The sequence below is a fragment of the Balearica regulorum genome, chromosome 9, assembly GCF_011004875.1.
Source record: "Balearica regulorum gibbericeps isolate bBalReg1 chromosome 9, bBalReg1.pri, whole genome shotgun sequence".
In the NCBI taxonomy this organism is placed as follows: Eukaryota; Metazoa; Chordata; class Aves; order Gruiformes; family Gruidae; genus Balearica; species Balearica regulorum.
In genome coordinates this window covers 20,882,256-20,907,720 of record NC_046192.1, presented here as the reverse complement: position 1 = coordinate 20,907,720, position 25,465 = coordinate 20,882,256, and the positions used below count along the sequence as shown (strand labels likewise).

The window sequence follows — 25,465 nt, the reverse complement described above, 5'->3', positions numbered from 1 at the left end:
CCCATTTCACAGGCAGATTGTGCCCTTCTCCAAAGCCAAAGAGCAGCTGAGACGATGAATATAGTGCTTGTCCAGTGTGTCACTTGCTACGTAAATTCAAATTCAGCACAGAAAGCTAAAAATGTTTGCAGAGTCCTGACAGGCAAAGGGGACAATTATCCTCAGCTGTTCCTCACAAATGTTGATCCCCAGCAACTGCAACGTGCCAAGAAAGACATTGCCTCGTGCTTGGATTGCAAACTCACCAGCACCAAAACATGAGGATGATAATAAGGGCTGGCTCTTCACTAGATGCTCTGCTACCTGGAGATGGCCTGAAAGTGTCCTCTGCCAGGTACAGTGATGGGACTAGCACATCCCTTGCACAGATGAGGAAGCTGATACCATAGTGTCAGACTGCTTCGAGGTGACCAGAAGGTCACCATAGAAGAGAAGTTGTGACTCTCTTGCTTGCAATGACAAACAGTCGCTCCCTCCTTTGTAGTTGACCTGGGGACACAAGAATTTCTTTAAAAACTTGCCATTTCAATCAGCTAAGACAGAATAATTAAGACTAACACAGTGCAGCCATGGTGAGGGAAATAAGTTGTCGTGAGGATACTAATGTATAGGAAGAGGCATTGGGAGAAAAAAAAAGAAAAGGGAAAGTGGAGAAGGAAGTTAAAGTTAAAAAGATCAGGAAGAATAAAGACTATAAAGTCTATAGCCGTGCTGTGTGGGCTACTTAGATTCGTACCAGGCAGGTACCTCTTGGGAAAGAGGAAGCCTAGGGGTGACAGGCATCATCAAATGGCAAAGCTTGAAAGTTTTTTTCAAAACACAGAAAGCCAGCACTGGAAAAAAAAACATCATGAGATGAAAACCTGGAAGATTTAGAGGTTACATTGGAATATTTCATTTCGAAGTGTGAACATATTGCATGTTGTCATGTAGCAAAGAGGTATGGATACTTCAGCCTTTCTGAATATATCTCTTACTCCGGTACATACTGGGGAGAGGGATTAACTATCATAAAGATGTCTTCAAGTTAAAAGAAATTTTGCCTTTGAAAACAAAACTAAATGCCATTCTGTTCCACACTCAGCTAAGCTGTATCCCCATATGATGGCTTCAGTTGTCACTGACAGCCTCCTTCTCCTCCTCTTTGGACATGGAATGTCTTAGACATGCCTGCATCATGGGAGCCCAGCAAGACTGCTCTGGGTCCAGGGTGTCTCCCTCATTCATCTCAAAAACTAGATGGAGAGCTCAGCTCTGAGCTCTGGAGAGATTTAGGAGAAGGGCCAGTAATAGAGGTGAGTTCATTAATGAAGCCTCATTAGCCATCAGTCTTTCTAAACTCTTGTCAGTACATTAACACCAGCTGCCCATTGCCCATTTTTCCCTTGCCATCATGAGGAACCCCAAATTCAAGGTCATCTGCCAATTGGATTAGTCAGTTAGTACAGCCAGAGCTCCTGAGACGCTCCAACGAGAACAGTTATTTATGTCACTCTGTCCTGCACCATGCCCATTAGCTTTCATGCAGTACAGCAAAGTCCGGTCACAAGGCAGAAATACGCCATTTGATATTGCTGTTGCTGCTTCACAATTTAACGTTGCTGCTGCCAGAGCATTAAATGTTCCCTAAGTGGTAACTGTCTTCTACTAATGCACATGCATTTCTTTTCTGAGTTAGCTTATTGCTGTTCTTCTTGGTCCATGCTTGCTGGTCTTCCGTTACGGCTGCAGACAAGTGGAATTAGGGCAAGCAGATACTGTGCTCAGATGGATATCTGCAGAGAAAACATATTTTGACTACACAAGAAATAGTGCACTGTGAATTGTGTCAGAACAGGGGAATTACCAGCTAGGTGTTCACTTGGTTTCTGATTTGCATCGTCAGTGCTTGTGTGTGAAACCTCCCTTGGTACATGGGTATTGGGGCTTTCATGTCACACCACGGCCATGGCCGCAGTGGGTCTCACTCAGATACCCCAGGCAGACACCTGCACAGTTTTTACCACCTAGTTGGGTTTCTCCTCACCCTTTCCCTGGTGTAGCTCTATTTTCATCTACCCCTTCTTGCTGTCATGGACCATACCTAGGAGTCAGAAATTTCAGGCACTGGTTTTAGTCCTGGCTCCAGCTCTTCCATTCTTTCAATACCAGCTCTAGAAAACTCCCCTGGATCATCTCCTGAATCAAACAGGAACATCTTAATTTAGTAGTTACCTCCGCCACTCTGCCTGGAAAACTCTTCCATGCACTAAGGCACCTGAATGCCAGACTACCCAGCAGTCAGGCTGCACTTTACATCAGGAATTCCACAGGCCATTTTATTTATTCTTCCATCCTTCATCACACAATATTTCTCCCTGTTTTCTGGTTCAGAAAAGCCATAGGAAAACATACTGTCATCAACCATAGGCATGGGTAAGACCTCTTGGGGCATAAAGCCTAACTGTCCACATTCAGTAAATTCACCCCAAAGTGTACCACCATCCCCTTGCAGGCTGCCTTGGATGCCTGGTTTCAGTCTCTTCCTTCTCCCGTGGGCGATGGTGGGTGGGACCACCCCAAAAAAACCCACTCCAGCCATGAGAGAGACCAAATATGTCCCATCACTCTACAGCAGCCACCCTGTCTGCCCAAGAACTGGCACTGACCACTGTGTTGTGACAGGGAGAGATGTTAAAATGTGGACTGGCAGGAAAACTCCAGGGCTCACAGGGAACTGCCTTGGGGTTCAAATGAATCCTCTAGCTGGGAAATACTGGGATGAATCATCCAGAGTGCTTGGCAGTGTGGACAGTGCAGGATGTGGGTATATTCAGACAAAGCTTAAGACGTGGGTTATTGTATCTTCAGGTGAATGTTTAGTTTTTGTTGGCTTTTGATGACTCAGGGTGTCTTTTACGAGACAAAATTAATGCAAGTGCTACTCTTTTTACAGTGGCCACATTGCCCAGGAAATGAAATGCCATAAGGGGAGCAGAGCTCATTAGTTTGGTGCCATAAATGGTTCTCCAAGGTCCCAGAAACCCTATGATTAACATAAACATAGACAGAAGCAATTAGAAATAAACACACATATTAAACCCAGCTTTCCATCTAAAAACATGGTCCGCAATATCCCTCTTTCACAAATGTGGTGACCTAGAGGTAAGGGACATCTCATATCATTCATGACATAAACCAAAGCCTGAGGAAGGAAAGCAGCCAGACCAAGGTAAAAGTGAGGACAACAGATCATGTAATATAGGTACCAAGGTACCAGTTAAGGATTTTGAGATTCACCCTCAGAATTACATCCTTTTTGGGGCAATTTGAAGCAAATGCTGCCCCATTGTGTTTTCTTCACACTGCACTCCTCTCTCAGGTGGTTGCTGTTGGGTGGACATGTTGACGCTCTTTAGGGTGGGGCAAAGTAGTTCAAATCTTATAAAAACTATCTCAAGTCTTCATCTTGCAATGGCTGAAAAAGTGGAAACCTTGTCAGGTTTTCTAGTGCGTCCCATAAAATTCACCAGAAGGTAATGTTCAAGAGGAGGATTGAGAACAGGGGAAGATGAGGTGAGCGTGTCAGCCCTGGGCAGACCCACCATGTCAGCATCATGGGCCCTCAGAGCAGCAAAGTGCCCTGAGCACAGGCATACATGTATTCGTAGGAGATTGTACACTTTTTACTCTGCATTTATTCAGAATAGACCCAAACGCCAAGAATGAGGTGTGTTTTGTAAAAACCAGAGCGTGGCCTCCTTGCCTGTCTCTGTGGCAACCATGCTGAGAAACAGTGTGTTGATGCCACACTGGGTAAATAATGAAGGAGGCAGCGATGTTCAGGCAAAGTCAAGCAGAAAGTGCAGATTCCAACCCAGCATCCTGACTCCAGCAAAAGTCCCATCAAGAACAGCAGTTTGCTAGTAACCTGCCCTACAGGAATATCCCCTACAGACTCCTGATAGTCAAAAAGCAGCTTGAAGCACCTCTACTAAACTGTTTTTAACAGGTATTGTCATGACTTTAGGTGCTCCATCTGTTCAAGCAATAGCACATTCCACTTTTACTCTAAATGCTAGGCGGACATCCTACAGTAATGAGTTTTGCAGGCTGATTACTTGTTGCATGATAAAAATACATTGCCAGCAGCTGACTCAGAAAGGCAATGGGCAAAAAAAAATTAGTGCTTCTTGTCTTCTCAGAAAAGAGGGAAGGGACAGGGAAGGAACAGGGTTCAGTCCTGCCTTTGGATTAACTCCAGAGAGGAGAAAGGCATGGAAGTTTACTGACTGACCTGGTGGAGCAGGACGTGGTCATGTAGGTTGTAACCCTTCTAGGTTACAAGTCCTCCAAAGGCCGCCAAAGGAGGGTCTGGGGCAGTTTGTGTTGTTACTGTTCTACAAAAGGCTCTTACCTTACAGCTAACCTGCACCTAAAGGGAACATGAACTTTAGTTGTTTATGTCTGACCTCTGCTGTGATGTCATCAGTGTAACAATTTTACACAAAATTAGGTGTGTAATTGTGTGTTAAATAGTGATGGTTAGCTTGGATTGCCCAACTAATGAAGCATTAATGCTGTCACATATGGACTGCTCCAGGGCACTGGCACTATAAGGGAGTCTGAAATCACTCTGACTCTGGGGGGAAGAAAGACACCCCTTTTCCTCTTCTGGCACCCACTTGCTGGGACTGACCCCTCTCTCCCAGCTCTTGCCCCAGCAGTGCTCCTGCAATTTGCTCTGGAGCTTGTGAACCTGCCTCCCTGCCCAGGCAGTCCTGGCCAGGTGTCCCTGTTGACTCAGACAAGCAGCAGAAGCTGCTGATCACCTCTAATGCATGCCCAAGTTTTGCTTAATTAAGAACAGACTCTCTAATAGCATTCACCACCATCTCCTGACTTCTCTGGGACTGCTTAGGCTGTGGCAGCGCAGCCAGCCAGGCTTTCTTGCTGTGCAGCTCACCTGTGACATCCTAAAGGGTGTGGTGGCAGATATATGGATATATATATATATATAAAATTTTATTTTCCAGCATTAAGGGGCTCAGCCTGGGACAGGTCTCAGTCCAATATCCAATGTGGCCTCCAGGCCCTCAGATCATCACTCCAAGCCCTCCTGCATTGCTCGATGCAGAAACACCAGCACGTTCGGCACAGGCTTGGAGTCGCTGTTGTGCTCTCTGGGGTAGTGTCGGCACAATCTTACATATCAGAGCGAGGATTACACCCAAGGCCCTGCAACCCAAATTTCTGGCCACGATCACTATAAAAACACTACTTAGTCGGTGGCTATATTGATTAGATCCTAAACTATAGTTATTTCAGGGAGGAAGTGCCACTTCTTATTGATAATCCCCAATCTTAACTACAGTGGTTGTAAGGAAAGAAAATACTTTTTGGCTCTCAGAGCTGCAGCGATGACCACAGAGTCAGGGAAAGGGCTGGGGGAGATTGCCCTCCTTCTGCCCCCCTTCTCTTGGGCCACCTTCTTGTCCAATTCGCTGTGCATGAATGCAGCACAAAAGCTTTGTTGGATATTACCGTCTGCCATTTCAAGCAAGGTCCCTGCCTGGAAGCCCCAGTCCTGGGCCAGCGTCTCTCAGCATTGCAGCGACAGGGAGCAGCAGGACCCCAGCAGGGAGGAGGTGACGGGGTCACCAATTTGGCCAGTTTGCCCAGTTTGGAGTTTGGCCTGGGTCTGTGCCATGGACCCTGTGGTGGGGCTCTGGGCTGACTCCGGATGGAGAGCCCGGTCCCTTGGCGCCCATCAGCCTGTCTGCATACAGATGGATTTTGGCTCCCATCCTTGTCAGTCTTCCCCTGCATCCACCTCTACAGGATTTAAGTATTCTCTCAGGTTCACCACTATGCAAATATTGAAATTAGCCCCTTGCATGATTATGTAGATAGTGACATTACAGACTTTTTCAGGTGAGGAGCACTGAGGAATTCATGTGCCTTCTCTGCTGACAATATCAACAGCCAGGTTTATTTTTCAGTGGGCTAAAGAATGGCCCCCAGCATATGTAAAACTTCAGCATTAAAGTATTTGGTATCTGGAATATTTCTTTTTTTCTTAAGCTTTTCTCTGAATGCAGTAAAAGCACAAAGTGCTGTGCCATGAAATAATGCAAAATACAGTCCTCACCAAGAAGGGCCCAGTTATAAGAGATCGAGATTTTAACTGAGCCTCACTAAAACCAGGAGCAGATTAGGAGAAGCTACTAGGAGACTTGTAGGCCCACTAGCAGGTCCACTACAGCATATGCTTCCAGCTTCGCAATGAAGTTACCATCTGGAAAGATGGTTGTTCACATTTAGTTGATCTAGGGTAACCAAGATGTGGTAGGAATAACATAGATACAGCCAATGTGCCTTGAATTAGGGCAAGAGAGCAGCAACACTTCTTGAGATCCTTTCAACTCTCTATTTCTGATTCTATGAGATGTAATTGAAGTATAGGGCTCAAATTCAGTCCTTAAAATGAAACCCCTCACACTTTTACCCTGTTCAGAAGACCCTAAGAGCCTGAGAGAAGGCAGCAGGTCTCATTCCCTGCTGTGAAACAAAGAAGCCCCTGGGCAGGAATCTAACTGGTCTGGCCAAATGGCCTTGGAACAGTAATTTCTCTGTGGGAAAAGACATTTTCGTCACATCAGTTACATTTCCACAAAATGCCTCATTTACGTCTCATACTTGTGTCTCATTCAGACACCTTCCTTGAGAGCCTCATCGCACTGAGAGCTGCCGTACAACCAATAAGCTGTAATGAACGTGTGTGTGCTTAAACAACAGCCGCTTTCTACCCCCAAAATACTGCCATAAGATCATTGGCTGCAGCTATTACTTTTTCTTAAACTACCGATGATTTCTTGTCCATGGTGCAAATCCTTTGCAGTGTGGAGCATAGCTAAGCCTGATTAGCCAGGATCACATTTTACCAGTGGGCCTAATGAAATTTATTCTTCATTCCCACGCACTGATCTGTCATCCCCATTATTTTACATCTCACCTTGAGTTAACAAATGGTCCACCTTCAGAGCACACTGGGCACGGCCACAGGGGATTTGGCACACTGGCTATAATGTGTTCTGCCGCGCTGGATGGGCAGTGACAAAAATTATCCCTCTTCCCCTAGGTCCTTCCATCGTCCCACTGCAGCGAGCAAAGCCAACTCTGGGCAACCCTCTAAAATGTTTATTTGGACCAGTGGCCGGAGCTCCACATCTTACAGACATGATGAGAAAAGGTAAATGACATCTACGCTGACTGTCTCTTATGGGTTTGAATCTTTAGGAGTGTGGCCTGTAGCTTCCCTTCAGTGGTGGCACTGAGGGGGGAGGAGGGATGCAAGGGGTGTCCCCCCCTTGCCTCTCATCCCACCAGCTACTGCTCCACCAGCAAGACTAGCCGATGAGTGCCAGGGTTAACGTGCCAAGACAAAACAGAGCGGAGGCACAATGCCAGAGCCATGGCCAAAGTCTTCCCTGTTCCCAGGACATCAGCAGCACACCATGACCATCCCTGAGGTCAGCACACACACATCGCACATCTAAAAGCACACTAATCCCCAGCCAAAGGCTTGCAGCCCCAGCTCCAATGCCTGTGAAGCCTTTATGCCTTTTGCAGGTGTCCTGCTTCCAGCCATCAGCCCTCACGTCTCCTGCAGTCCCCTCCAGACAGCACACATGGTGCCTCCTCTCCCCCAGCCAGATCATTGCCCTGTATAACTTTAACTCATCCGGATGATGCATCCAGCTGCCAGAGATGTTTTCTGTTTGTATGCACGCGTGTGTGAGGATGAGCGTTTGCGCAATGCATTGCACAGTGTCTGGGGGATGACAAGCAGCCCACCAGCCCACTTAAGTGGTGTTGCTGGAGGGAACAGGCTGAAGGAGATGGAGGAAGAAATGAGTTACTGGATGTCCCAGGGGAGCAGGGAGTTACACACAAGAGAAGGAAAGGGAAGGAGAGGTTTTAACTCCGTAGCACTCAGATGGGAATGAAAGAAGTTAAATATCACTGATGAAAGAAAAATTGTCAGTAATGGTCAGACTCATCCTTCCTAAATCTCTCTCCTTTGTAGTGAGATTTGCTGAACAACTTGTCTTGTCACAACCAGACACCTTTTCCTTTCCCTTTCCTTTCTTTCCCCCTTCCCTCCCTTGCCTCCTCTCCTTCAGTTCCCCTTGCAGTCACTATTAAATGTAATCACAAAAAATCATACTCCAGTGAAACAAAAACAGAGGTCAATGTATCTACAGTGCCAATTAGCAAAACACACCCTTCAGTTATCTAATGAGACATTACTGCTGGCATCTGCTTGGGAAAATGCACCCATGAGTTCAGGCAGGAGAGCTGCCCTCAGGACGCCAAGTTTCTTTGGAGAATTGGCCCATTTGCTGAACTTTTCTGCAAAGGCTGCATAGGTGTTCAGCTCTTTTGATAATCTGATCCCAAGCAGATATTTTGAAGACACAAAGGCCATCTTGGCAGCAGATTTCCATGGACTTTCATTTGGAGCTGGTTATCTAGCTGCCTCGTGTACTTTTGTAAGTCTCCCTCCTTAATTGAATTATCCCCAGGCTAATGTTCTGCATTAAAACACTGTCATGGACAGGATGGCACAAGGTTAGACACTTGCAGGAGATATCTGCCCACACATTGGGCTGGCTGGAAGCCATCTGCTCCTGATTAGCATGGCCTTCAGCTCACACCATGCCTTTCAGTGGGACTTATTGACTTGGGCTGAGCGCTGTGCTAAACCAGGCTCACCAGCATCTGGTCCACTTAAATCCAGGGCAGAGCTTGCCCTGTCCACCTGCAGAAATAAGGAGGTAGGGAGCAATTTGTACTTACACACCATAATAACTTCAGGTGCCTTTTCAAGCCTTCGGGTGGGTTTATTTCCCAGGTGGTCCTATAGAGCCATACAGAAGGAATTGTTCATAACCTGTGAGTGATTAATAAAATGCAGGAGGGAAAAGGAGGAAGAGAAAATGGAAATAGAAGAGTGCTGACCACAGCCTCAGGACTGCAGAAGAGAGGTGTGAACAGAGAGCACGTGTTGCTACTGGGAGAAACTCATCCACCAGTGTCTGGCAGTGATTTTAACACATGTAAGGTCACCAGCAGCATCACTATATCAAGCACTAGTGCATTTTAGAGAAACGGCTTCCCCCAAATGACCCTTTCCTAGGAATTTTTGTTCTTTAAACTTCAGGCAGGAAGATTGCCATATGGAGCAGCAAACTTGTCACCTAACACATGCTATGACCACAGCCTTTGAGGGACTGCACCGTAATAATAACCTGTGCAGCAGTGGGTCACTTTCTGTGGAGGAATCACCTCCTCCTGGGTGGAAGGTATCTGTCAGACATGTCTTTTTGCAGGATCAAGCCCAAAATGTATGTATTTCATTACTGTTTTAGACATCTACTGTTCCCCAACTGCCACTTTTTATACTTCAGAAACCTAGCCAAGCCCTCGGTCTTTCTCAGCTGTCAGTTAGGCTTTCCACAACATTGTAAGCTTGGAAAACTAAAGCACTGGTTTGGTTTGGTTCAGTTTGGTGGGGAAGAGGGAAGGAATGGAGTGAATGAAATCTGCTCGTATCAATAGGAATCCTTCTACAACCATCACTGAGACTTCTGTGAGAGCTCCAGAGAGATTTCCTGTTGCCATAGCTCTAATAACACAAACTGTTGCAGCTAAATATACCCTGTAAAGAAAAATGTAAAGAAATTGGCTTGTGAGCAGAAAAGTTCCTGAGTTGGGAATTCTGCGGGTTTCTACAGGAGGGGTTTTTGACCCCTGCATTCAAGGATTTCTGATATCAGTAAACACCTCAACATAAGGTAATTTGAGTGACATCTGCATAACAACCGTGCTATCAGAGAAATGAATGTGAATTCAAAGTCACTCTGAATAATTCAGGCAGGCAGGTATCCCCATCTGACGAGCCCCGTGACCGCGCAGTGCTGGAGGAGGCAGCATCTCCCTCAATGCCATACCATGGTCCATTGGCAAGGGAAGGGATTTGAGGATAGGTAATTTGTGTTTATTTAAAGAAAAAAAAAAAAAGTAATTGCAGGTGCCTGGTTGTTCTAGATTTTCAGGGAGGAAACTTGACCCCCTTTGCAGCGCTCCTACATCTACCCATTTTGGAATAAAACAAGAACTATTGTACTAGGTGAGAAAAAGCATTATTTTAGCCCCTCCTGCTCTTTGTGGCAGTGCCCAGTTGCAAGACTTTGGCATATCAGACCATTCTAATACATACCAACCCTCTAAAATGTTTATTTGGATGAGCAGCTGGAGCTCTACATCTTACAGCTGTGGAGCAGTCCTGTGCCTGCAGAGCACAGAGCACATAGGATGCATGTGGCAAGCCTCGTCCTTCACATAACCGAGTGCTAAAAGGCCATGTCCCTCACAATGGCAAAGAAAGGTCTTGGCTGCAGCAGATAGGAGCAACTCTACAGAAGACGTAGAAATTCTTATTAAGGCCAGTAGGCTTAAACCAGCACTCTGATTCTCCTTAACTGTCTCGTGTTCAGGCTGACTAACGTAACCTGGGCTGCCTAATGTCATAACACAGGTCCTCCCTAAGCCTTCCTCTGGAGATCACATAAGGAGCTGCTGACCACATTGCAGAGGGATCCCCACACCGCTGCTGTGCAGAGAGATACGGAGAGGGAAATCTCTGCTCTGTCCTCAGCAGGCACGGTCACAGCCGAGATTTCCTCTCTGGCAGCTGAGCCCAGGTAGAGCAGCCAGCCTGTATCCTCTGAGCAATTTCGCAAAAGGGACGCAGAGATTTAGCAGGGGAGAACTTCAGTTTGGAAACAATCAGGAGAGCAAAGACCATTTGTCCTTGGAGGCTTGCTTTCTATTACGTGTCTTTGCACAGGGCAGAGAGATCTCATGTTTTGACAGCTGGGACTTCTTTAAAAACAAACAGCCCCCATCGGTGTCATATTTGGGGAGTTATTACAGATAATCATAAGTGTTAGATGGAGTCACCTAGATGAGTAGTGTCTGGGATGCGGTGATCTGTACTTAAATACACAGCAGCAGTCAGCTAATTGTGGCTGTGGAGCCCTGGGATCCAAAATCAGCCAGCTAAGCACGGCTCTCTTCCAGCTCACTGAGCAGAAAGAGGTCCCTGGGCTGTGCCAAAAGTTCACACGTACACAAAATCCCCCCCACGGAGCAGCACACGCAGGTGTGCAGGCCACCGCTGCCGCTCCAGCTTAGGAGATGCCGAGGCTGCTTCATTAGTGGCAAAATACTCTGCGTGCTGTATTGTGTCTCCCGAAACCAGGGCACTCAGGGGCAAAAACGTGAATTCTGGCAATAGCAGGTGTTCCCAGTATCATACAGAGCAAATTGGCACCTCCCCGGCACAGACATGGGCAGGGAGGAGGAGGAGGGACGGTTGCTCAGTGTGTCTCCTGGGCTGCGTCAGGACCGGTGCGTCACGCGCTGGCACGTGCCATGTCACCGCACACCTCGGCGTGTGTTACCAGACTGACTCCTGGCAGGGATTCAGGAGAAAAAAGCCCTCAGTGGGTGCACCAGGCTACCACTTTTCTGTTGTTTAGGGCTTTAAATAACAAATATTTGCAAAAGAACAACCCAACAACTGCTCCGAGCATGATGCCCAAGGCAGAGCTTTATTTAACTTTATTTACCATGGCGGGCGAGTGCGGGACATCCGCCTGGCAGGCGGTCACTGCACACCGTGCCCTTTGCCAGTCACCTGCCAGATAGATCATTTTTACAACATATCCTTCAGTCCTTCCTTTTTTACCTCTCATTGCACGTTTCTTGGCTCAGGGCCACATGGGAAGTATTTGTAACCATTTTCAATTAGCTATTTGTTTTTAAATTGTCCATTTGTATCCCTTTTATGTCCTAGCTGCTCTGGTGACAGTAGTGAGCGATTGCACTGTGTCTGTTTTATGTCTACACGCTGACATAAGTTATGCTGGGTGATCGGTTAATGTGCTGGAACTGCATGACAATCTCTGCCTTCCTGCCTGCTTCCATTTGGGACCAATGCAAATCCTAATAGCAGCTCTCAGAGTTAAATACAGTTTGATAAATAATAATAGAAAAGTAACATTAGATTATTACTCTACATTACTTCTTTGAAGGCAATTGCATCTGCCAGTTCACAATATATTTTTTCTCCCCAACACCAGAGAAAAATTTGACAGACTGAATTACCATTTCATTTCCAGCTAGGAAAACATTGTCAAGCTTTCAAGGATGGTTTTGAAGAGAAACCACGGACATCCAAAGATGTAAATTACAGTAGGATGAAGAAACCTCAAAGGGTCTTAAGTATGGGAGACTATTGACTGCAGCATCATCTAAGCAAGATTTTTGCTATAAAACCCCATACCATATGTATTTTTCCTGGCTATGACTCATCATCTAAATACAAATTCGATTTCACTTTCAGGGAGTTTATGTTTAAATCTATTTTCCTGTTTCTGCTCTGTTTATGTATGATTTTACATCTGTCTTAACTCTATTTCTTTGTCCCTATTGGTAAATGTAAGTTATATGTTTGGTCTGACACACAGTGCTTTTTTTCCAAGGTTGAGTGAAGCTTGGTGGTTTCAGTTGAAATGAGTGGTGGGTTTGCTAGGGCCCAAAGTGATGTTGATGTTGCTCACCTGCCATTTTGCAGACAGTAGAAGAGGAACTTCTTCCACGTGTACTACTATGTCCATGTTATGGTGGTGCCAGGGCTCAGAGGTGTGCGGTTCACATGCTTCGGGTGCTGCCTGGATGATTCAAAAGAACCGTAACAGAAAACACAGGAGATTTTGACCAGCCTCAGGTCTGTAAGTACATTTTAAACCCACAAAGTTTGAGTGTGTTTGAAATGTACTCAAATATTTCCTTCTTCACCATTGTGTCCTCATGACCCATTGAATCATCAAAGGCTCAGAGATGAAAGAAGGACTTACGGTTAGAAAATGCAAAGGACTCTCTGCTGAAGGGGGAATGGTTTGTTGTATCTTTTTTTTTTTTTTTTAATCCCAGAACAAATAGCTTTGGTGGATAATTTTCTGCGAGGGTTTTCACTGTAATGAGTAACTGGGCTTCTAGAAAGCTATTTTATAAATAAAGTACATAAGCTCCCAATCAAAAAACCCACAGAAATCAATTGCAAAATCCCCATAGTGTTTCATGAGCTTTGAGTCACACTCAAGGCAGAAAATTCCCCAAACCACTAGGCCTGTAGGGAATCAAAAAAGAACGTGGTCCTTTCAGATAATTTTAGTGATGACTTTCTTCAGGCTGTTTTCTACATAAGACCTGTTACCATATTCAACTGAAGAAAAGACACCTCATGTACCTAAACTCCTTCTAGTGGCCTAAGTTGGCATTGACAGGTCAAATTCACCTGTGGCATAATTCAACTGAGCCAATGAAGCTGTACCAAAGAAGGATTTACCAAGCTCGCACAAGGGTCTAATCTTTATATTTGCTATAAGATTTTTTTGCCTTTTTAGAAATGGCTGTAAATTATTTTGGAGATGAGTAAGTTTCCAGCAGGTCAGAGTGAATCCGATGAAAAAGGACACCTGAGGACCCTTAAGCCTTTCTCTCCCACGAGATGGGTATGGAGGTGGAACTACCCACCCTGTAGAAGCTTCATTGATTAAACATGAACTTCACATAAGAATGTATTATTTTCAACCTCAGAAATATTTACCAAAAAATCAGGGATCACGATCTACTGGACAAAAGGAAAACAGTCACAGCCCTAAAAGCTGGAGAAGACCGAGCCATACTCCTCGGGCTGGCCATGATGGTGTGCTCTATCATGATGTACTTTCTCCTGGGAATCACCCTGCTGCGGTCTTACATGCAAAGGTAATTGCATGATGGTTACCCTGATCTCACACTCTCTGCTTCAGCTGATTTCATGTGACTCATTCTTTTGACTCTTTTTATTAAAGTTTTATAATTTTTCCTTTGGTCAACATAGGCCTGATTCTGCACTTCCTTACCCAAGTATAAATTAGGCATAACTGCAGTGAAAGCAAGTTGAGCAATACTGGCATAAATGAGGGAAGAATTAGGTCCCTCTTTGACGAAATCTTGATCCATAGGCTTTAGAATTGCCACAGTTTATAATATCCATACCAGCTGGTCGGCAGTCTGCTGAACCCTGTAAGCCTCTCAGGGGCTGTTGCTGCAAAGCCCAAACTCAGGAGAAAACAGCAAAAATATTCAGCAACCTCGAGAAACAACGCACTTTCAAATGAAGAATGGAGAATTAATTTTGGAAGGAAATCAAGCTGCTTTGTAGCATGTAGTTTTCCATGTAGGTTATTATTTTCATTTTAACAAGTGAAATGCACCTGAAATACAGTAATTTGCTGAAAGCGAAAGATCATCTTTCATCATTATTGCACCGCACTTAATTTTTCTGAGGCCTTCTCTGGCTTCCTTCTCTGCCACGGAGCAGAAAGTTTGGCCTGTGATTCATTAGCAGCATTTGAAATCAGTTTTCAAGCACCAGCCCTATTTAAAATCCAGCCCAGACTGTAATAAGACTGTCAGCAATGTTTTTTCTGCCCTGATCAGAGGAGTTAGGAGAATGAAAAAATGTGTAATCGGGGATCAAAACATTGGTCTGTCATGCCCGAAACCAGCCTGAGGCAGCGGCCAGTACTTGGCACTTTTTGGCTTATCCACCACAGGCTGCTTCTTTCGGCATGTCCAGTAAGTACCTACAATTAACTGGTATGAACATCCTCAATTATATGGGTGCACCTGCAGGAAAATATTCCTTCTTGACCCTGCAATGATAGGGAAAAAGTACAATGCCTGAGGATGAACTGTACTGATTTGCAGCATCTTATTTGTGCAGTAAAGGTATTTGTCCCTTTTTAAATCCAGGCAAAGTTTAGATTTTGAAAACAGAGATCAAGACCTGTTAAGTATCCAAGTGTATTTGCTTTTCCAAATTGCTCTCACAGACCTTTCAGCAATGTCAGGGTCAATTGCAGAGGCTGCTAAGGTCAAAATTTCTCATGTGGAAACTGAAAAATTGCCAGAAGATATCAAAGCACCTATGAAGTATCAAATATTCCATCTTCACCAGTCTGTTGTAGGTAGGTGTTACTTTATTACCCCCATGCATGAATAAAACAGCAGCCAGAAAGGTGAAAGTGAGGAGAAGACAACTCAGGAGTCTTTGCTGTCACTTCTCTTCGCACAGCCAGATCTCCTTAGGGGTTTTTCTCCTTTACAGACAGCAATACCCCTCCAACACAGTACTGCCTGGGAGGGGAAAAAAAATTCTTTCACTTGATTTCCCCACAGAAATCGTAGCATAATTTAATATAAATGTAAAACAGAATATACAAGCAGAATTACTGCCAAAGTAAAATACCAAAGGAATTAGTCAGAAATCTTTGATATCAGTTGCCGTATAAAGCCTTGTGTAGGTTTGGCAAGGGGCAAGCAGACCCTCAGCCCATTCACGGCGAGGGGTAGGACAGCCGCACTGGGTGTGAGCTGAGGGGCTGAGCGGGGCTAAAGGGGTGAAACCTTTCCCCGAGCCCGTGAAGGACTTTTCACAGAGCCCTCAGCGTGCCCTTCCCGCTGCTCTCATCCCTAAGGAAAATACAGCTGTAGATTTTTAAATACATGCAAGAATCCCAAGCGAACATTGCCAGTGCACACCCAGTTCCCATCATTACAGTTTTAGCCTCAGGTGAATTGGAGATAAGCTGAAATCCTCCAGAACAATTACATCAGTTGACTTAACTTATGGGAAACTGAGCAAGCTGCCACTAGAAAAAGCCTTTCCATAGGTGGAGCTGCATGCGGTTCCACTTCTGTGTGACTGTCTCTTCATCCATACCCTGATAATGCAAAGTTGTCCTCCCTGCCTCCACTTTAGCCGAATTGGACTTTGTGGTTAACCATCACGTCTTGGTCCAGGGTGTCCCGTCATGCAGCATCACGTGTGTTGTGCTCTCCCCAGGGCAGGCTGCTCGGTTTTCTTCTCCTATTTCTCTGCTAATTCCCTTTGATTTCAAATATACCTTCTCTAGACTAAAAGTTCCAGTTCCCTTTTCACTCGTACATAGACATAAGTGAATTAGGTATTTTTGTGCCCAAAGGACAAACTTTGGGTACTACAGAATAATGCACACTGTCTGTGATGTGTGACGTGAGAAAGTCCAGCCTTTGCTCAAAGCCCTGCAATATGCACCATCTCCTACAAGATGCCCCCTGGTATATCTCTGATGAAAAGCCTGAGCTGTGTTTAGTGCTTATTGCCCATTTTTGCCATGCTCTAATGTCTCTTCTTTTCCTGCTTAGTGTCTGGACAGAAGAGGCTCAGTGCTCGCTTCTCAACGCATCCATCACAGAAACCTTCAACTGCTCATTTAGCTGCGGTCCAGACTGCTGGAAAATCTCTCAGTACCCCTGCCTTCAGGTGTACGTTAATCTCACCTCTTCTGGCCAGAAGCTTCTGCTCTACCACACTGAGGAGACAATGAAAATTAATTCTGAGGTAGGAGCATGGAATAAAATTTCTTCCTAAATGGGTTTCTGGAGAGCTGCTCACCTTGTTATACTCATTCCTTGCATTAGAGCACTATAAGGCTTCCAGCTCCTGCTTCCCTGGTAAATACAGCACAGAAAGCAGAAATCAGCACACAAACTGAGCTCACATCTCTGAAGGGGGCAGTTTTTCGCCGCCATCCCATGCAGGGAGCACAGCCAGTCCCACGTGGGGCAGTGGTCCTGGAGGCTGGAGCCTCCCTCGTCCTTCACCAGCTCGAGCAGTGCTTCACAGGCACAGGCTAGCGCTGAGCCCTTGTCACATTGATACTCTCGTGGAGATGTGGACAAGCCACTTCCCACCCAGGTATGGCTCTGCATGAGAGCAAACACCCCTAGCCATGTGCACGAGTGTCCGCAGCGGTGAGAATAGGAATGGCCTTATTACTGCAGGACCAGGCAAGGCGATGGGGGCAGACGAGAGCCCTGTGTCTAACAGCAGACATGTCTCCATCTCGGTCTCCGGTGAGAAACTCTGCGCCCTGAGCATCTCCACTGAGGTCAGCTCTGCTGCTGGGGTCAAGGCACAGCACTTACCCCTGCGGATGGTGCAAAGATGCTGAAGGTTTGCTAAGCAGGGACTGCCAAGATAAAAGCAGCAGCATAAAAATAAAAAACCTGGCTTTTGGACACAGGTAAGCTAAGGAGTCAGCCCATCTTTCTTGCACAACTTTCCTTACTCCAGATGTTGAACCAAAAAAATTATTTTTAACAAATCTGCAGAAGAATTCCTCTCTGCTTCAGCAAGTACAAAATCCAGCGTAACTCCATCCAGGTGGGATGGAGACAGCTCCTGTCTGGAGGCTATAACGAACGCAGCGGATGCACAGAAGGCATCTCCTCGCCGGCCCGCAGCCACAGCTGTGCGGCTGACGCAGTGCTGTGCATCACACCCAGGCAAGTGACTGCCTCTTCGCAGGTGGCTGTTTGCTGCCTCCGCGTAGCAAGGCAGAATTGGACTAGGAAATGTCCCTGTGCCCCCCTTCCCTTCTTTGTACCTACAGCACCTGGGTACCTAAGACTGCAAGCGGCAGTGAGCCGGGATGTGGCTAAGTCATTAGACTTACAAATGCCAGATTTGCATTAACTACTTAGTTATCCAAGGTCACTGAACCCCAAACTGTGGGTACTTGGCAAAGCACAGCCCGTAACAGCAGAGCCCCGGTTCAGGCTGCTGACAACGTAACCTATTGTGTTTCTATTTATGGCAGCAGTTCAGTAGACCAAATTACTTCTGCATATTAAGATGAAGCGATATTAAAATTAGTCAAAGCACGGTGTGGTTGCACTGGGCCGGTTATTCTGCTGGATAATTAGCTCCTGTGGCTGAGAGATGAAGTCCCCTGGATCTGAGGTGCGAAATGCAGAACAGTGCCCCCAGCTTCCCCTCTGCTTCGGCATCAGTGCAGAAAGGGGGCACTCGCCATCCGTGAAGCCTGCGGCAGGACAGACCCCACTTTCTGTTGGGGCAGAAGCAAATTCCATTGATGCTTGTGCCGCAATTTGATTAAAACAGATCAGATAGGTCTCTGTGCTCCACTGGATTCAAATAAATCATGAGGTTCAGCATAAATCTCCACGTTCTGTTATTGATGATTTTTGCTTGCTGAAATGGACTTTGAAATTCTCGCAGATGCCGCCTCCTCTTAATTTAAGGTAGGCACAGTTAATACTTCTCCAGCCCAAGGTTGTTTTACAGGTTAAGCTCTGCTCTCGGGAGGATTCCTAGGTTTTTCTGACATGCTGCTGGCTATGTGACCTGAATCCAAATGCAGTTTTGAATGGAAGTTTGCAATGTCTATGAAATACCTGGCTTCTTGGGCCTGTCTGGGATCAGCAGAAACTCCAAGCTCAGATCAGCACAACCCACCCCAGGTCCCTGGATCTGTGCTCCCTCTCCCCCGGCTGGAGAGCAACCCCCTGCAGCGAGATGAGCAGCCCTGAGCACAGCTGGTTTTGTGATGCTCCAGCTGGGTGCTAGCTGTCTCTCTCCATCCACCTACTCAGGTCTGCGTTTCCTATCGTTCTCTTTGCCAAATAAAAAAAAAAAAAAAAAACCAAAAACCAGCCCTCCCTCACTGAGCCCTGACATTACTGGGGATATTGCAGAGCACGGTGCTTACCCTCCCAAGGCCAACACCAGTGACCTTCAAAAGGTCAGCATCCCCCCGCTAACCTCTCTGCCTCGCTGAGCACTGCCACGCACGCAGAGCAGCATCTGGAGCCCCTCTCTCCTCTCCCCACTAGCTAGCACAAATGGAGCAAAAATAAAAATGCACTTTGATTTTAAATAATGATTAATCTAGGAGACTTGCTGTCTAACCTAGCTGTCATCCCACAAGGTGCAGTAAGGAGTAGGTACAATTTATATTGAGATCTACAGCGTGCTGCTGCCAGTCTCCGGTGGGAATCAGTGGGAAGTAAATGGATACTAGTCGAGCTGCTTGAGTCTTTCCCAGAAAGGCGCATGAGATTTTTTTATTGCTTTTCATTGCTCCTACCGTGCATACTTTATCTCTAGCCTTAAAGACAAGCCCAGCCCCTCGTCAATGGTACAACCGTAGTGGCTTAAATGCTTTCACAGCTACACTTTCCTTTCTCAGCCGTCAGAAGCTGTAACAGCCTCTGGGAGAGGTAATCGGCCGGTGTCCCCTTGTGCCTGGACCACGGAGGCAGGCTGTCACCCTGAGGAAGGGCTGCTGTAGTTAAAGCAGTTCTAGACACCCCGTTTCAATCTCATACTATATCATTTTGATTCTTTTTGTGTCATCGGAGCTGCTGCTGATTTATACCCGTGCTCCATAAGTGAGATAACAAGCAGGCTTTAATCACCAGAATCACCGTTATGCCAGCTATAACTGCCTGAGACTCAGAAATGATGGGGGAATCTCATGGTTCCCCGCTGAAGGTTCAGGTATTTATAACCCGGGGAGGAGTTTGCCTGGTGCGGGGGGAGCAGCGATGTTTGGCTGCAGTTCCCAGCAGACCCGTTTCTGGGCTGTTGCTGGAGCGTTCAGTCAGGAATCAATATCAGGTCAACACAGACACAAAGTTCCCCCTTCGGCCCTCAGTTCAGACCTGTTGCACTTTCCAAAAGAGGTGTAAATTGACGTCCTGACCACTGTCTCACAAAGATTGCCACAGCACATCTTATCAAAGTTTCCAAGCTCAGCGTGACAGGGACATAGACCCCAACCACAGATACATGACGAGAGCTGTGTATTCCACTGCCCAGCCTGAAGAGGGGCCCTCTCTGGCAATAGGGTTGTCGGTGTAACTTCGTTGTATTAAATGAAATTGCCCCCAGCTTTCCCGGAGATGTTGTGTGATCTCAATCCTTGGAGATATTCATAACTTGACTGTACAGGTCCCTGAGCAACTCCGCACTGAGCAGGGCATTGGGCTGGACGTGTCCAGAGGTGGCTCATACAGGCTATCTATCCAGTCCTTTAAATTAGAAAAGCTGAGCTGGAAATGCAATAACAAGTTCTCTCCATAACTGTCTAGTATGTCCTTCTTGCAATCAGATTGCAAGCAACACAAGAACCACTTTTCTCACATTGTATCACAGAATCCTAACTTGAGGTAGAGAGCCAGACATTGTTTGCTTTCAGATTTGCAGATTTCCAAGTGTTTGACAATGCAGAGGTGTAACAGGACAGCATAGATTTAGCAGTCTACCTTCACAGGTACAGCATAACAATTGTGGATATAAAAATCCCTGCCAGGCATTGGAGAAAACTAGAAATTTGATGAAGATCAAACCAAAGAAAACACTCAAAACATCCCATTATCCATGTCTACCTACTTGCTCGCCAGTGACCTGCGCAACATGGTAGACAGCAGCACGACAGAGCCAGCCCTGTGCTATCCTTGGGATATCACTGGGAAAGCCAAGGAGTGGGAGGACACCAGGAGCACCCCACAAACACAACTTAATGCACACAGGGATTCCTTATGCTGAGGAGCTCCTCAAGGCTGAGGCCAAGATGCCTCCAGGAGCTCAGGAGAACTGGACAAGGCAGATGGCATATGGAGTGAAAGGCACCCATGTCTTGGAGAGTGCATGGGAGACCATAGCCTGGAGAAAGAGTTTCAGTACAAGGAGCCTGGCTGAGAGGCAAAGTAAATCAACCTCCCTTGCACAACTGCGTTTCACAGCTTCACGCTCCCAGGTCCTCTTGGCACAGGCAGCCCAACCAGCCCAACATGGCTGGTGGCTCTGTGCCACCAGGTGTAGGAGGCAACACCTCAGGTTCTGCTTCAGCATCAGGTTTCCTTTGAGAATGCTCGGTCCTGCTTTGCTCAGTCTTGGAGGAAGTCAGACCTCCTCCTGCTGCACGCTTGGGACATTTCCACAAACATTGAGTCCATTTGGGCTTTTATGTGCCTGCTCTTTTCTGTCAAGGGGGGAGGAATGGACTTTGGCAAGAGTGGGGAAGTCCTCATTTAGTCTCCTTGCTCAGGATAGTAACACCTGGGACTTTGAGAGACAAAAGTGTATAGCACCAAACTTACAAGAAAAAAAAAATCTGAGCTGGAAATACTGCTGTTACAACAGTGATAGCACATAATTTAGTAAAAGACAATGAGGTATGCTTCACTGAGAAGTTTTCCCTATTTACTAGATTATGACCTATTAAAGAGTTATAGGCACTGGAAGAGGGCTTGCAGCTCTGGATATTTAAGACAAAGCTGGGCAGAGCGCAAGAAAATATCCTGGAGGGAGCAGACCTGCACCAGCAGGAAGATGGATGAGATATTAGCGTCTGATATTTTCCATCTCTAATTTCTAGAGCTCTATGAAATATTCATAATGGCAGTGCTGCCACGCTCTACCCTTAACGCTCCGGTCTGCTAACACCAGAGGATCTTTCTGCTGCAGTTCAAATCATATTCTGGCTAATAAACTTGCCAATGAATCAATCAAATCCTGTTATGAGGTTAATCCTTTGATCATTATTAGGACTAGAGATTTGTCACATACATTACAAAAAGTCACAGCATAGTCATGAAAAAGAACCAAGGGACATTTATAAAATATATACATTAAAACAGTAATAATCAAAAGCCACGGGTCACATTATTTTAATCAAAACATCTTTTTTCCTTTGCAAAACTCACTTTCTCTCATTAAATTATCTGTAACTACTTCACATGCTCACCCAAGACAAGCAGGTTCAGCAGCGCAGGGAGCATGGCAGGGACCCACGATCACCCCATAACTGCCAGGGAACGATGACCTGCTAGGTTTCCCCATGCATGTTCAATGAGAAGCTAAGCAACAGATTTTCCCCTGCTCTGAAGCCTTTCTTGCCTGGGTAGGGAATTTAATCCAAATCCTGTGCAGGTGTAGAAATCCTTCAGGTGCGGAGGGGTGTGAGTGTCTAGAAGAGAGCAGGGCTGTTCCCATCAATCCTCTTCCAGGCCAGCAGCAGCAACAGCAAATTCAGGCATTTCTGCTTTAGGTCAAAATCCAGATGCAGCTTCAATCCTTGTGCGTGTGCCCACCACCTCACCAGCCCACGCTAGCTCTTTGCAGGGAATGGTCAACACAGCCCAGGGCCACTGTCCTGCATTTTCCATAGAATGTCTTCAATGCATGGACTCCATAAGCTATTTTTTTAATTCACTTGCCTTTAGTGTTCTTTGGGAATGCTAGGTTGAAACTGCATTAGAGCCACTCCCAAATCTTCTTTTTTATGTGACGGAAGCTGAAATTCAAGCAGCATCTTCAGAGAGAAGGAACTGTTGGACTTACGTTGGGGTCAAGAGCAAAAACAAGACTAAGAGCCATCCTGGTGGCCAGGCTGATCTTCAGCTAGAGGTTGAATGAAAGTCTTCTGGGGTTGTCAGTAGGAACTGCGTTTTCTCCTAGACTATCTATTTAGGCATTAGCCCCAAGGGAAAATTTGTATAAAGGTCTCTCATCAGCCTTCTCCTCTGTGGGTGAACTCCTGTGCCCACTATAATCACTTTGATTCGATCCAAGTGAGATCTGAACTACCAGATTTGTATTTACAGAGAGTCAATTACCCATCTAACTGCGAGCATATGCATGCCACTTAAGATGAAGAGATACTTCATCAGTTCCATTTTTGCATGTGTAAATTAGCAATAATAATATATTCACCTATCTCACGAGGCCGCTGTGCAGATTAAAGCATTAATGTTTGTACAGCACTTGGAGATTCTCCAATGGGAAATTCTGTAGAAGTGCAAAATATTGAGTTTTATCTGTGATAAATTTATTATTAGCTTAATAGTATTCCACTCTTATTATGAAAAGCATAATCATCTTGAGATTTTCCTGCTCGCCACCTGAAAACAGACACTGTATCTGGTTTGGAGACGCATTTTTCTCCCTCTAATTTCTTCCCAGTGTTCGTACATACCCAAGTGCGGCAAGAATTACGAGGAATCCATGTCGCTGGTGAACGTTGTGATGGAAAACTTCAGAAAGTACCAACGCTTCTCCTGCTTCTATGACCCCGAAGGTGTTCAGAAGAACGTGATACTAACCAAACTGTACAGCTCCAACGTGCTGTTCCACTCCCTCTTCTGGCCCACCTGCATGATGATCGGCGGGGTCGCCATTGTCGCGATGGTAAAGCTGACTCAATACCTTTCCCTCCTCTGTGAGAGAATCCAAAGGATCAACAGATAAATACAAAAACTTCTCTGAGATTTAATTACAGCTAAAATACTGTTTTCTCATTCTTCACCAAAGAACCTTAAGTTTGTAATGTGCAAGTCTGTTATAAGTTCCTTACTATATTCTTATAAGTAGAGCAATAATGCAAAAGCTGTTCTATATGCAAACATGATGTTATTATTATGCAGACAACTGAAAAAAATACTGTTTTGTGTTGACCGTCTATATGATCTTGGTTTTTGCTGAGACTAGTACGTCTTTCTTTTCTACAGCCAAGATAGGGCTCAGTGTGACCATTTGCCAAGCTTAGTCAATTGACATTTTCAGTGTAAAGGATTCTGGGGAAAATTCACTGCTAGACAAAGGGAAGCCAACCACTTGCGCATCACTGAGGTCTCACCCCATTCGAAGGATTTGGGGTGTTGCTTTTTTATTATTGTCTGCACGGGTCGGGGCGAAAGCATTGATAGGGGTTTTGTTATGGTAAGATGGCACAAAAGGGACATTATTTTGAGGCCAGGATAAGCATACGGTGTTTTTAGCCTAAGTAGGAGTTGGTGATGCTTTGTGTTTGCTCCCCCAGTTCAGAAGTAAATTTTACTCTGGTGTTTAAGGTCTTTTGGAAAACACATTGGAGTTTTATTTTATTTAGCGCTATAATTTCCTTCTATCTTATCAGCATCATCTTTGTCACTTGCATAAGCTGTAGCCAAAAAAACAAAAATCACCTTGTTCCATTTTTCTATTCTAGTCTGAGCCCTATTGATGGAGATGGGACCAGAACACCTTATGTAAAGATTTATTACTCATTTGTCTTGTATTTGCTACCATATCACTGTAAAGAAAAAAAATAACACAATCAGCTATTTTTTCATTTTTTACTTCCAACTATTTTAGATTTTTTTACTTGATATATATACAGATATATATATAAAGAAAAAGCTATATTATATCTAGTTGTGTATTGGAACTTGATTATGGGAGTTTTTTTCTTTGTTTTTACCAACTGGAAAGTAAACAGTATAACTCATGTATTTATAACCTTCATCCTTGGATAATATCATAACACAGAGGAGCAGCACTGCAGGATCTTATCCAATATTCATGATGTTGTTTCAGTCAAAGGTCTCTGTTACTGTGACATCGGAATTGACAAAAATCTCATCCGATTCTATGGCTCTATTAACTGAATTGTTAGATAATCATAATAATACATCTGGAAATCTCTCCCGACCTTAACTCAGTATTCAGTGCTGGCTGATGTGAATTATGATTTAAGAGGCCCAGGTGCAATGATTTATTGGAAAAACTGAGATTCTGACTAAGATGTTGTCCTATCTGTCAAATATTTACCACAGGGATCTTGCCAGTATAATTTCATGCACACTACAGTCACGATTTCTGCATAATTTGTTTTTATTCCCCCACAGAAAGCATTCCTTCTTATATTTCAAAGACACCCCTCTCAGTTTCTCAGCCTGAAGGACAAACACAAGGCAGCTCCTGTGAGCACCCTGCAAACTCACTAGTGATCCAATAGCTCAAACAAACCATTTACAGGCCTATTCAAACCAAGAAACTAACTTCCCCCAAAAAAAAAAGACTGCAAAGCAAGCATTCTGCCTAGTTCATCTATATACAAGTACCTTTCTGCAATGTAGCGTTAAAAATTTCGAGATGTTACAAAACTTTACAAGACATGCAAGTGTAATGTGAGCTGTAAAAAAATGAGTTCTCAGCTGTGAAAATGAACCTGCAATCTTGTAATCAGTAGTATAATTTTCTTTAGGTAAATAAATTCCTGGAGGGTGGGGGTATAATCAGGGCTCCAAAAATATGTAATAAAAATATTAAATTAAATCTTCCAGATTTCAATATCTTCTGCCTTCAGGTCTGGCTTGTTTCATCAGAATTTTCTTTGTGGTTTCTATTACCAAGAAATGAGCAGGGCTGATGCAACAGGGAATTCATAAAGGTTTGTTTGCAAAAATGTGGTTTTGATCATTTCATGGGATTTGCAGAAACCATCAGCAGCAGATCTGGGCACCCTCAACATCAGTGGGAACTGGTGTCGCAATATCTTTGGTGGACTGATAACAACCTTTATTCTACCACCTGTCCACCAGCAGAAAGCATGACACTCCCAGTGCCAGCATGGATGGGGAAGAGAGATGGGGGACCCTCTGGTCTGCCCCCAGCCCCCCGCCACAACCCCCC

At 45.2% G+C, this 25,465-nt stretch overlaps 1 protein-coding gene across 9 annotated transcripts in view; it reads left to right on the top strand.

The window, feature by feature from the left end:
• Positions 1-25,123, top strand: part of LOC104641379 (calcium-activated potassium channel subunit beta-2) — a 154,213-nt gene extending 129,090 nt beyond the window's left edge. For 5 of the 9 annotated variants that reach the window (XM_075761503.1, XM_075761499.1, XM_075761508.1 and 2 more), the window contains 4 exons: positions 7,121-7,231; positions 13,711-13,881; positions 16,348-16,543; positions 22,976-25,123. In XM_075761503.1, the coding sequence (XP_075617618.1) occupies positions 7,121-7,231; positions 13,711-13,881; positions 16,348-16,543; positions 22,976-23,260 (763 nt within the window). In that variant the 3' untranslated portion in view covers positions 23,261-25,123. The remainder of the gene's footprint in view (positions 1-7,120; positions 7,232-13,710; positions 13,882-16,347; positions 16,544-22,975) is intronic. The other 4 variants (XM_075761501.1, XM_075761505.1, XM_075761504.1 and 1 more) reach the window with 2 other exon arrangements.
• The last annotated feature ends 342 nt before the right edge of the window (positions 25,124-25,465 follow it).